General features: G+C 43.9%; 1 protein-coding gene across 1 annotated transcript in view; it reads left to right on the top strand.

The window, feature by feature from the left end:
* Grp170 (hypoxia up-regulated Grp170 co-chaperone protein) overlaps nt 1-12,886 on the top strand; it is a 39,903-nt gene that overhangs the window by 2,641 nt on the left and 24,376 nt on the right. Inside the window, exons 6-12 of the mRNA XM_089549241.1 lie at nt 2,328-2,559; nt 3,781-3,909; nt 5,532-5,709; nt 6,567-6,753; nt 7,214-7,348; nt 9,760-9,978; nt 11,919-12,103. Of these exons, the coding sequence (XP_089405367.1) occupies nt 2,328-2,559; nt 3,781-3,909; nt 5,532-5,709; nt 6,567-6,753; nt 7,214-7,348; nt 9,760-9,978; nt 11,919-12,103 (1,265 nt within the window). The remainder of the gene's footprint in view (nt 1-2,327; nt 2,560-3,780; nt 3,910-5,531; nt 5,710-6,566; nt 6,754-7,213; nt 7,349-9,759; nt 9,979-11,918; nt 12,104-12,886) is intronic.

Here is a 12,886-nt window from a genome sequence, read left to right as displayed (position 1 = left end):
CCAAACCAAACCAAAGCTGTCGCAAAAATGTCTCTTTGTGAAAGTTTCCTTCCCTTGGCCTCCTTTAGCCCGATTTCAGTGTCTATTATGCTGAAAAAAAAAAAAAAAAAAGCATTTTACCCTTAATCTGTTCATATCTTAAACTAACGGCAAAGAATGTTTAGTGAAATCGCAGTAGAAATTTATTTGTAGCTGTGTTGCAGGTAAAGTAAAAACCGGTCACAAGTGGCAAAATTTTTCTCTAAATGGGTAACTTGTGTCTTCAGGCAGTAGGATTCAGTCATTCAAACGTTCAAAGAAGACTGGCTGACTTTTGCAGCTTTACACTTTGTGGGCAAAGCAAAGCTGCCTGTAGGGCTTTAATCAAGAATGCTCTAATGACAACACTTTTTCCTAGTTGCAACCTTCGAAAGGCTGCTCTGCTTATCATAGTTGCACTTATGTGGTTTAGGCTTTGCTTTTGAAATGTGCAATCAGTATGTAGTGAATTCAAGACTAGAAGGTAGGCTAGCATGCTTAGCTTTTGAATGAAACAGGCAAGAGAAGAAAACGGTGCTAACAGTTCTGTATAGGAATAAACAAGTATGCCTGAACAAGGGGTAGCATACTTAGTACTTCAGAGAAACAGGCAGAAAAAAGTAGCGCTAGGAGTACAGCTTGACACTAAACAAATAAGTATGTTTGTATATTGTGCACCCAGCGAACTGGCAATCACAGGTGATGCAAGCAGTTTGTACATAACTACTTAGCATGTAGCTACCTTTGCATACAGCTGATTACTTTTGCATATCGTAACTTCTGGTGTAACTGCTGTTTAGAGAGGAAACACTTTGTTATGGTTGTGATGATAGACTGTTAACCGTGCCATTGCCTTTGAAATTAGTGATAAGGCCATGAAGACAGTAAAGTCACAACCGTTGCTGGTGTATGCCTGCTCAGCTTGTAATTTGGCGTACACTCTAGCAGCAGGTGCCACAAACCCAATAGATTTGCTTATTTTATCAGTTGCCCTTTTGTTGGAGCACATATCTATTGTACTCCATGCTATCAGCTGGGGGTGTACAAGATGACCAAGTAAAGGTGAAGAGCCTGGGCATTTCGCTGTGTCGAGAACAGTTATTCTGCCTCAGTTGAGATGTTCTCATTTTGCTGGAAGCACTTTCTGCTTACCATTCACATCTCATTTGATGCTTTAGTGCATTGTCATACCAAAGAACAGTACAGATCACTACTGAACAAGTCGATATCAGGGGAATTTTTCTGTTGACTAAAAGAAAACGGGAGTTCACCACAAAGCTTTCACTCACTTGTTTGCCCGATTTTTCTCGCAGAAATTCATTAAGGTGCCTTTTTGCACTGTAGTTTGTTTAGGCTGCATCTTGGGCATCCAGAACTGTGCAGCATTGGATGAGTGAATGTGAAATATTGTTTGTGACACTAACTTTGAGATATAACAACATGGAAATAATTGATATTTTTAAATGACAACTGTCATAGTACTAATGTTGCTAAGTCTTTAAAGCATTCAATTAAAAAATTGAAAAAAAAAACTGTTGTTGCCTGCTCTGTACTTTATTATGCTGTTGAGGTTTAAGAAAGTCGCCTGTTTGCAAAATGCTTCATGTGCTCATGTAAAGCTTGCCTGGTATGTTCATGTGGTCTTGCAGTTCTTAAAAGTATCCTGAACCACATTTTGGGAATGACAATTTAATGCTTGTATGGTGCCTTGAACGCATCATGCAGCCTGATTACACAGTCATATGCGGCAGGTTATGACTACAAACGGACACAAAAGCAAGGTCTCCTTCTTTTCACATTGTGCTCTATGGGTATCATTGTGCCGTTACAGAGGAGGCGGCAGCTTGGCTGTTTCTAAATGTAACAGTGAGAATGGGTACCACTGCCAGCAGTGGCTGGACTGTGGTAAGTGGGGCAAAGCTCTCTAAGGCACAGGCTGAGGAGAAACTGAGGGGAGAACTCAAGCTGAGGGAAATGGCAAAGCCTGAGGATTATAACTGTAATTTGTCCGCTTTTGTTGCTTCTTTATGAGAAGTTATTTTGGGGCCAACATCATATATGAGGCATATTATTGGATTCAAAACTTTTGTACTTATGAGCAGAGAAGTTCTCTAGGGCCCCTTTAGGCTAAATGTGAGCAAAGCTCTGTGTGTCATCAATTGTATATGCACGTTGCCTCATACAGAGTGGCTCACAATGAGCATATGCTGTTTAGAATGTGTTTTGGGTAGCGCTTTCTCCCGAGATTTTTCTGAACGCTGTGATGCCTGTACTGAGAGCTCTGCTTACCTTCTGCCTTTCTTGTGCAGGGAGTCAGGTTTCCAGACAAGAGCTACTCTCACTTCCTTGACTTGCTGGGCAAAGAGAGGAACAGCCCGGTGGTGAAAGAGTTTGAGCGTCGCTTCCCTTACTACAAGCTGGAGGCTGATCCCAAGACAGGTGGTGTTCTGTTCAAGCATCCAGAGGGCATGACCTTCAGCCCTGAGGAACTGCTAGGCATGGTACTGGCATATGCAAGAGAGCTGGCAACCAATGCTGCTGGTGAGCACCACATAGCAGTATTTTAATTACTGTCTCTGATCTTTGGCTAATTGATGACTTTCCAAACTTTGTTTCAACTGTTTGGTGATGGCAGTACACTGGGATATGAATTATAGCACTTTAATTAGGCTGAAACAGCTTTGCTCACTAATCTTTACTCTCGTCAAGACAAACGTGAAATTTTAGCACTGAGTTGATGCTTGAAACTTGTGACATTGACAGCAGTGCACGGAGAGCTGCAGACACCATCTTGCAGGAATTTTAGCACTGTGCATTTTTTTTTTTGTGTGTGTGTGCTTGTATATAAGCGTCTCTCAAAAGAAGGCAGTGTTGCTGAAGTTTACGTTAACGTGGCTGATGGTGTGTGTAGCATCCTTGTTAATACACCTCGCTGTTCGCTCTTCAGATTTTACTGCATTCAAACCTTGTTAGAGCGAGCTGGTAAAAAATCCTAAAATACTTTAGATATAGCCAAACTTTGTAATATTAAATTTTATCAACAATGCACGAAAGAGCCGTGCACTTTAGTGAGAGAATAGGCAGTTCCTCAACTGACCATTGCTGGAGAACAGGGAGAGACATTTTTCGAATTTTTAGCACTTTTTTAATGTGCTCGCAATGAATCCAGTGGGCCACGATAAACAGAGTGCCAAACATTAGCTAAGTTTGCTTCCCTAAACATCACCACAGGACCATGGCACATAGTGATGGCAGGCCAGTCGACAGCGATGCTGGATTTCCCATTTTACCACAGTGTCGTGTAGAAAACAGCAGTTGACAACAAAAGCTATTGCCGTTTTCACCACTGCCATGGCAGTCAACTTGAGATGGATGGCCGCACTGCATAATGCTTGCAGCAAGGTGACAGCCACTCATGTTGCTGCTTTTGGGGTGCTATCCACTGATGTGAGAGGCGCAAACGCTTGCCGTGCCGCCATCAGCTACCTGTGTAGTGCGGCAAAGCTTGCCATCTGCTTTCAGAGTGGGCACCACTTAGCACTGAGGAGTCCAATATATCAGTTTGTATCATTCGGTACAGAAAGTGAAAATTGCATGCCTTTGTCAAAAAATTTGGACGAGTTCGATGTTGCCAATAATTTGTTGTAACTGTGTTCAGTTGAGGTTTGACTATACCTGTTGCTTTAGTAGAGGTGTAAGTCATTTGGTATTGACAGTGATGCAACTGTTCTTCAAGTTCTTTTTTTTTCTTTTTTCTTTCAGAACAGCCAATTAAGGATGCAGTAATCACAGTGCCTGCGTTTTTCAATCAAGCAGAGAGAAGGGCTGTAACACAGGCTGCTAACCTCGCTGGCATTAAGGTTCTCCAGCTCATTGGAGCCAACACTGCCGGTAGGACTTCTGCCCCTGCTAATTTTTTATGTGCTCAGGATCGCACAGATTTCATGCTATAGAGCTTGCATTTGTGGAGGTCTACTTCTGTTACTCCACATCGCTTGTGATTGTGCACAAAAGTGCTATCAAGGTACAGTTTCATTTCTGTTTGTAAGGGCATTCTGGTCATAAGCTAGCGCTCTTCTTTGTAATGCTTTGTGTGTCTCCTTGACCTCCCCCCTTTTCTTTCTAGATGAGCTTAAGTTGATTAACTTTTTCTGCTGAAGAACAAGAAGCTTTGCTACTCTTGCCTTATGCTGTTGCAATTGCTAGGCTCTGTCAATGATTTCTACGTATACATTAGTTTTATTTGACTTCTTCTTAAACAGTGACAGATGTTTTGGTTGGTTTGGAAATGCAACTGATAAGCACACACAAGTTGGATAAAAAATTCTACATGCCTGTTGTGGAAATAGTGCTGCTGTAAATGTTGTCAGTTTCTTAAATCTCTGCTTCTTTCACCCCTTTCCTTCTTCTGTCACAGCATAGTCCAGGTATCCACCCACTGTAAAACTGCTTCTGCACCTTTATAACTAATCATAACCCGTGTACAGCCGCGCATTCTTTGTGGCTTTGGCAGGGGACGCTTATGCCTCCAGCTATGTTATGAATAAAATGTAAAGCGTCAGCAGTACAGGCTCGTGATACTGCCATCTCACAGTTTCCCACATTACTCAGCCTGACGTAAATGTCAATTTTTGTCTATAAAATATTTGGGCACAGACATGCAGCAGACGTTTTTTGGTTGCGTGCTTGCAGGCAGCACCCCTAGCGCGTGCTCCCTGTATGCAACTTGCTGCATGTCAGCGGGCTCTAACTTCCTGGCTACGTGCAAAGTCTGAGAAGCGTTTCAAAGCATCTGGTTCCATTTTACAGTCGTGCCTTCCACCTGATAACGACGAAGGCTGTACGAAGTGCGGGGGTCGAGGTGTGTGCAGGGGGTGGTCACGTGATGACGAGTGAAAGTGTGCAGCCATACATGGCTAAGGTAGCACAAGGCACGTGCAGGGGGTGATTGCATTCATCTTAAAGCAGCGCGATACACAGGACGAGAGAAAGAAACAAGAGACGGCACGAGCGCAATCTAACAACTGAGTTTTATTCCTAGAAGGGTTAGTTATATACGCACCAAACACAACAATAAAACACAGACACATCGTGATAGCCCTCACAAACCCGTATGCGCATGTAGCGGACTGCGAAAACCGCCTCATCCCAACAAAGCCATTCAGCATCTTGGCACATGACAAGCCCCTGCAATTACCCTGTCGCCACACATTCCCCTAGAGCGCGAATCTCTTTTTCTACGAGATTAATGGAAGGCGAGGCGACACATGTTTCAGTCTCCTGGCTTATCAAAAACGCCTCAACTAACTCCCTGCAGGTCCTGTCTGGGTGACAGAACACCTTTCGTGCTTGTCTTGGGAACTCTGCAGATACCGCTGTCGCTGTAAAAGGCAGAACACACTATGAATTTCCAATTCAAAAATGTGAAGCAGGAATTAAGGGTAACAGCACCAGTTTAAAATGCAGCTTCACTAACCTGCCTGTTACTACTCTGTTGATTCCCTCCTGTGCAGCTGCGCTCAACTATGGTGTGTTCCGTCGCAAGGAGTTCAATGACACGCCTGTGCACATCCTGTTCTATGACATGGGCACTGGCAGCACCACAGCCACCGTTGTGTCATACCAGACCGTCAAAACCAAAGACAAGATCCTGGCAGAGCACGTGCCCCAGCTTTCCATCAAGGGCGTTGGGTGAGGACTGCCTTCTTCACCTGGCTACAGTTAGCTGCAAACAAACACTTGTGGAAACGGATGATATTATTTGAGGTTTATTAGTCTGTTGAGTCCATAGCCACAACGTGCCATTGAGAAAACTGTAATGGAGAATTCAACTGAAAAAAAAAAAAAAAAATGTATTTAGCATTAATTTGAACAAGGTGTATAGATATTTCCTTTTGGTTACTAATTGATATGGTAAATAAGCAGACTGCTAGCTTGCTCCATTGACTTTTCAGTGCTGTTTGTTGTTTCAGTGCACAAGCTAACATTTCTTTCATGCCTTGTACAACTTGTCTGCACGATTACTCTAGAAATAACTAGCAACATAGGTGCTATTCTTATGGATCAAATTTGTATGATGAAAAAATTTCTTCATATTTCGTTTTTCTTTGATTGCTTCTCAGCATCATCCCTTTTTTTATCTGGCTTCTTATTTATTTTTCATTTTATATGTTATTTGTTCACTCAGCCGAGCTTCTTTATGATGGCTTTGTTGACTATTTTTTATCAAGCTATTACATCAAGAATGTGTGCCCACCTGCTCATTACAAAGCCAGATATGCTATGTGGTGTCCATAGTGGAAGAAGGTATTTATGTATGATAAGAAATATTATTGAAATGTGTTGTGGTGGTAGTGTGAAAAGAGAGTGGCGGTGTTGTTGGCCACATGCTACTACGGAAGGTTTTGCAGCACCAATTATCTGAGTTATGCGCATGTCATTTTGCCTTGTAGTGGAACATTTTTGCATTCAGGATGGCTAGCAAGCACATGGATAGATGATGACTAAAGGCATTTTTCACTGAAGAGCTTCCCTTGCATCTCAACCAGGTATGACCGTTTCCTGGGCGGCCTGGAGTTCAAGCTGCGTCTGGGCGAACGCTTTGCCAAGGAGTTCAGTGCGCTCAAGAAGACGAAGCAAGACGTTTTTGACAACAAGCGGGGCCTGGCCAAGCTCTTCAAGGAGGCCGATCGAGTCAAGAAAGTTCTGAGTGCCAACACTGAACATGTGGCTCAGGTCAGACCTAATGAGCCTTTCCTTCTCTTTCTTGCACTGCTCTGAAAGCAGAAAAGAAATGAAAAATGTATTAAAAATCGGTTAAATTAGGTGTCTTTAGGGCTTGTGGAATGATCCCTCTAAATGCCTCATGCTGCATAATTTAAAATCCTGTGGTTGTTGGCAATGTTTAGACATCGTTCAGATGTTGACAATACTGAGGCTGTCTGCAGTGCAAGAGCTTGGATACCTTCTTTCTGTGCAAGATGCTTGGGGGCAACCTTTTCTGCAGGTTGCAAATGGAGTGGGCCGGGAGTAGTGGGGAGTAATGACTGGCTGACAGGAAATAGTGTCATATGTAAAAGTTAGCACTGGGTGCAGTTTGTCTGGGTGCTTTGATAAAAATTATTATTTTTGTGCATTCATTGCCTTTAACACACAGACATATTTCAAAGAAGGTTCGTGTTCTTTTTCGTTGCAGGTTGAGAACGTCATGGAGGATGTGGACTTCAAGCACCCAATCACCAGGGCTGAGTTTGAGGAGATTTGTGATGACTTATTCAAGCGTGTCGCTGCACCAATCCACATGGCTCTTTCATCCGCTGGCATGACCTTGGTGAGCTTCCGACATTTCCAGTACCACTGCTGTTTTTCTTCTAGAAGCATTGACTGGAGCATGCGGCGCGTTGTGCTAGGCACATGGTGTATGACATTCGGAGGGCTGACATTGCAGTGAAGGTTCACTGTTGAAAGCTGTGAAAGCTGGTGTCAGGTGGAAAAAGGTAGCGCCATTTGTCCTTGTCCTTCGTGCAGTGATAATGCATTGTGACTCATTATAGTTTTTGTCATTTAATAGTTTTACCTCTGTTTAACTCTTTCGCTACCGCGGAAAAATGCACAATTTGGAGTGTACTGAAAGAAAAATTTTTTTCACAAGAACTAATACACCCAGCACATATTGCAATGCATGAAATTGTAGCTTATTAGTTACACTTCTGAATGAAACAAACAGCAGAGTTGTGTGTGCAAAAGAAAATGAACATTTATTTGTGAAATTTGCTAAAAACACAAAAAAAAGTATATAGCAAAAACAAAAATTACCGGCTGCGCTAAGCCCGAACTTGATTAGAGGATAACTGGAATATACAAACTGTTGCACATGTTTATAGCTGTCATTATTCACAGTTTCAGCTATGAGAAAAATTTACTGCACTTTCCATGGCTTGTCAAGTCAGGGATCATGACTGTGGTGCCACTGTGAAGAGCAATCAGGGGTGAAGATGTGAAGCAGAGCTAGACTGACAAGTGCTTCACATAATCTTTGTTTTATCTTTGTTCCTCCCTTTTTCTCTGATAGCCGAGCTTGCAGTTTCTTCTTTTTTTCAATCTTTTCGGTTGGTGTTGAATGGATTCTATGGGAGGATTGGGGGCGTGGACTTCTTTTCCCTCATCATACCCGAAGATTTCTTGAATGAGCTGCTCCCTGAAAGCCAGCTGATAAAATTTGGCATTTTAGGCAAGCTCTAAAACATCAGGATCGATGAAATAAGTTTTATCGATGTGGTTCAAAAGCCTGGACACTTTCCGAGTCTTGCCAATAGAAGCTGCCACCACTGAATCATCCGGGTCCTTTACGTGCAAAAAAAGACAAACAAAAAAAGCGAAAAACCAATTTTGAGAAATGATTTTTGATGGTAGAGGGCCAGAATAGATTATTCTGGTATTTCAGTAGAGATACAGTCGTGGCAGGTCAACAATTCCAATGTATATGATGATTCCAATGGATATCAGAATATCCAACAAATTCACGTCTTCCCATGAGCCGTCACGCCGAATTTGCTGAACATCTTCATCCATGCATACTTATTAGTGTTTCCACACATGGTCTTCATCATTTCCGCCGTGAAGAGCATAAAAAAAAAGTCGAGAAGTCGAGCTAATCTCCGAGTGCCGGTCCGCAGCGATGTGCCGATATGGCCACCTAGCTGTCGTCTTGGTTGAAAAACGCGACGCGACCTTGAGAATTTGGCAAACTGTCTTCACCATACGTTGTCAAGACCCTGAAGCACAAAAATAAACCACTGTCGTCAATTACAAACCGTATGCACCGCAGAAAACACACAGCGAACGAAAACAGAAATTACATGCAAGTACGCGCTGACGTTCCAGGCTCCCGAGGCGAAGTCTCGCTGTCGAAACCGAAATCTGACGTTTGTACATTGTTGCCCGACTAATAACCGCTGCTTTCGTCACAAAAAAACGAAACCGAAACCGGCTGACGTCCTCGGTATCAGCTTTCGCTTTCGAGGAGCGCGCAGCGACGCAGACGCCATTTTCTCCGGCTGACGCTGCTGCGGCCGTTCAAAGTTTTATTTTTCACGGCGCCCCCTCATGTCAAAACACTGAAACCAACGCTGCAATCGAAAGAGCACTTATTGAGCTTGCTAACTAGATGGCGTAGCACGTCCACGACGCTCCAAAATGAGCTTTTTTGCGCGGGCGATTTGAATCTATCATATGCGAACGATGGCCTATGGCACGGTAGCGAAAGAGTTAAAGGGTCCATCTAAATTTTAGGAGTTTTCAAGAGTTTTCAAACACGTTGCCTGTCTGATACAGTAAGTAGGCATATTTGCATTTGCCGACAGGCCGTTATGCCCGAGATACTCTGTGCTGGACAGCTGATGCAGTGTAGTGAAAGACGATCGCTAGCCGTGCTAGTCGTACCTCGACACAGCTCCCTGTCAAGATGCTGCCTGAACTAACTAGTATGAGCCAAGCTGCGTCTGAATTAATGACCCCCAGATGCCATAGACTTGCATAGATGTTGGCCAGGACCTTGTTGACAGTCTGAATTATTCGAATTTTTGAATTTACGGGAGTTGTATTAACGAGATTTTACTGCGTTCCTAAACCAAAAAATTGTGCACTGACCACTTGAGCAATAAGGGATAGACTGCTTTAGGACAGTGTCCGCTGTGAATTGCTGTGCCTTACTTGCTCCTCGTGGTGCTCCTGTGACTGCAGGGTGAAATCGACCAGGTGATCGTGGTGGGGGGCAGCACCCGCATCCCGCGTGTGCAGCAGGAGCTGCATGCTGTGCTGGGCAACAGCCGAGAGCTGGGCAAGAGCATCAATGCGGACGAGGCAGCTGCCCTGGGAGCAGCCTACCAGGCAGCCTATCTCAGCAAGGGCTTCAAGGTCAAGGTGTTCCACGTCAAGGAAGCCTGCCTCTTCCCCATTCAGGTGAGCCGTCTGCACAGAAGTGAGGTACCATGGCTTTAGAGTAAAGCATGTTGCTGGGCAAGCCAGTTCTGTGCATTTAAAATTTTAGCGCAACAGGGACGGGGCAGAAAGACGAGAGCTGACTTTAGCAGGCTTTATGTGGCTGTTCTGCTCCAGGGCATTGTGAACTGGTTTGTGGGAAGCTGCCATTTTTTTTTTTTTTTTTTCAGTTTTAGGAGCAAATGATGGAATTGCAGTGCATGGCTGTGATTTGTTGTTGTTGTTAGGGGCCATTTAGTAATAAAAATAAAAATGGAAGGAACAGATATTGCTAGCCGCAGCATCTGCCATCGAAACCTGAAGCACCTAAGCTGTGGCTAGCGGGAATAAAAGGACAGGGAGCTTAACTGCTTTCTGGGAGTTACTTGAAGGCATTTTTAAGGCCTAAGCATGAGCATCATCGTGTCTGGATGTTGTAGAGAGAGCAGTTGCTTGCTGGCAGCATTTGGTGTTTGACTGCCATTTTTTTCTTATACAGTAAAAGCTTGATTTGTCAAAGACCCTAGACTACAATAAAAGCTTGTTAATTCAAACTTCCAGGGACTGGAAAAAAATGCTTGAATTATCAAATGATCCAAAAAATACTGTCAAGAACTGCTTGCATCATGGTAAATTTGGTTGTTGGAAGACTGGGCAATGGGTGCCTGCTTTTGAGATAACAACGATGCAACAGTGATTATCTTTCATGTTTCCATAAATGCATTATATCTCCCTTGCTACTGCGTCACATCCCTCACAAGCAGCACATTCGCATGTGAGGAGGCTTCATTGCTAGAAAGCAGACGGCACGTGACGAGCGCACAGTTTCGGCACACTGGAAGAATAGAATCACTTAGGTGGAGAGGAAGGAAATGCTTATCGACTCCGGAGCTGGGAGTAGAAAAAGAAGGGGCGGGGCGAGGAAGTCTGTTCGCTGGCTGACACTGTATGGTTGAGCCGCTGTCATTGCGGGCTTGTGTGAAGCTCAGAAAAGTGAAACCGAAACTGACAGTTGGACTGTTCTCGGAAATAGGGTTGTCTGTTCGTCATCACGTCTGCCGTTGCACGCGATTGTCTGAGGTACATGAAGCGCGATTGACTCCGCAGCATAGAATTCTGATTTTGATTAGGGCTGTGTTGACTATCTATTGCAATGCCGGTCATACCTGGATGCAATCTCCCTTCTGAGGCCTGTTAGATTTATTCGTTCAAGACTCATAGCGTCCGTATCAATACGAGTGTATGTCACCATAGACTTAACATGGCCATTGGCTATGACCAAGCCGGCAGTTCAAATTAACTGGATTGCTGAATTGACGGGCGTCAAATTAACGAGCTTTTACTGTATGATACAACTCTCACTGTGTTTTATTTTTTTTACCTTGAAGCATTTAATGAAGAGAGGGACTGACACCAAAGGGTGCACATAAAAGTATTTAATTGACTCCAGGCGTGCATAGTAACCTGAAGCTTGCCTCGTAGCCTGTTTTGCTGTTGCCACAGTGTAAAAGTGCAGCATGAGAAGCTTTCTCACGCTACCGTGTGCTGTCAGTGCGCGCACTTTCATTACTGCCTTTTTCTTCATGTGACATTATCTGGTTTAGTATAGACAAAGAGCCATAAAATGGCACATGTGTTGACGAGAGAACAGCAGGCCAGGCGCTACTTGCAACTGTTTACTCATATTGGAAGTGGCTGATTTATATAACTGTTTTTTTTTACTAAGATACATTATCTGGTTTTCTGCCCATATTTGCATCACCGGGAAGTGTCCGTTCTTTGTATTCCTTGCTATGTAGTCCGGTATTACAAAGGAGCATCACTGATGGATGGTGCTTGCTTTTTGAGTGCCTCATTCAAGCAACACTTGGGAGCAGGTAATGACCTGGGCCTCCATCTTCCTTGCATCCTCAACGACTCAGGTTGACTTCAGCCGGGACGTAGACACAGACGGCGTCAAGAGCACGAAGGTGGTGCGTCGGTTGCTGTTCAGCAGGAACAACCTCTACCCACAGAAGAAAGTGATGACCTTCTCGCGATACACCACGGACTTTGACTTTGCCGTCAACTATGGAGACCTCAGCTTTCTGCCCAAGGATGAGCTCAGGTGACTGTCACTTGTTTGTTACTGTGCTTACTTGCATATTGGTTAATACGTTTTTTAGGCCGACCCCAACTTCAGGAACCGGAAATAAGAAAAAAAAATGGTAGGGTTTTAACATAGTTAAACCAAGTAGGCATGCGAAAGCATGTGTTTATCCTGATTGGCTCATGAGTTTTCTTTGCTGGGTTGTCGGCACATCTGGCGACTATATTAGACTCAGGTTAAGCTCTGATTGAGGCTAAGCTGATCTGATCTGTTAGTGCCGCATATGGAAGTTGATGAAGACGACTGTGGGCAATGCACAACTCGAGAGTGTGTTGCAGCTTAACACGAGGCGTGATTGGCTGCGGCGATAGCATAGTGCTCTCGAGCAGTGGCCAGCGAAGCTATCTCTTTGCACTGCCACAGGTTTGAATGCCACTCTCGGCAAAATTTATTTATACAGGGTCAGGGTCAAGGCTTTAGCGATGAATCTGCTTTTGCAGCTTTGGTCATGAAGTACAGCTCTTGCTCTAAAAAGCTGGGATGTTGTACAGGTCGACCAATGGAGGCTCCGAGCCACCGACATTTAACTAAGGTGATCGGCACAGCACATCACATAGGAGCTGCAGTGGTGGCACTATGAGAAAGTGGTCACTGGAATTGGACACTTCATCTTGAGGAATGTGCAGTAAAGCACACCAGACATACACACCTTCATTTCATTGTATTCAAGTTAAGCAGACACTCTTAATTTCTGCAGTGTCACCAGTAGCATACATTAAGGGCAGTATTCCTTCATTGGTG

The sequence above is a fragment of the Amblyomma mixtum genome, chromosome 6 (genome assembly GCF_055824585.1).
Source record: "Amblyomma mixtum isolate Tamu chromosome 6, ASM5582458v1, whole genome shotgun sequence".
In the NCBI taxonomy this organism is placed as follows: Eukaryota; Metazoa; Arthropoda; class Arachnida; order Ixodida; family Ixodidae; genus Amblyomma; species Amblyomma mixtum.
The sequence above is the reverse complement of the archived record's forward strand: the minus strand, read 5'-3'. Positions and strand labels throughout refer to the sequence as shown.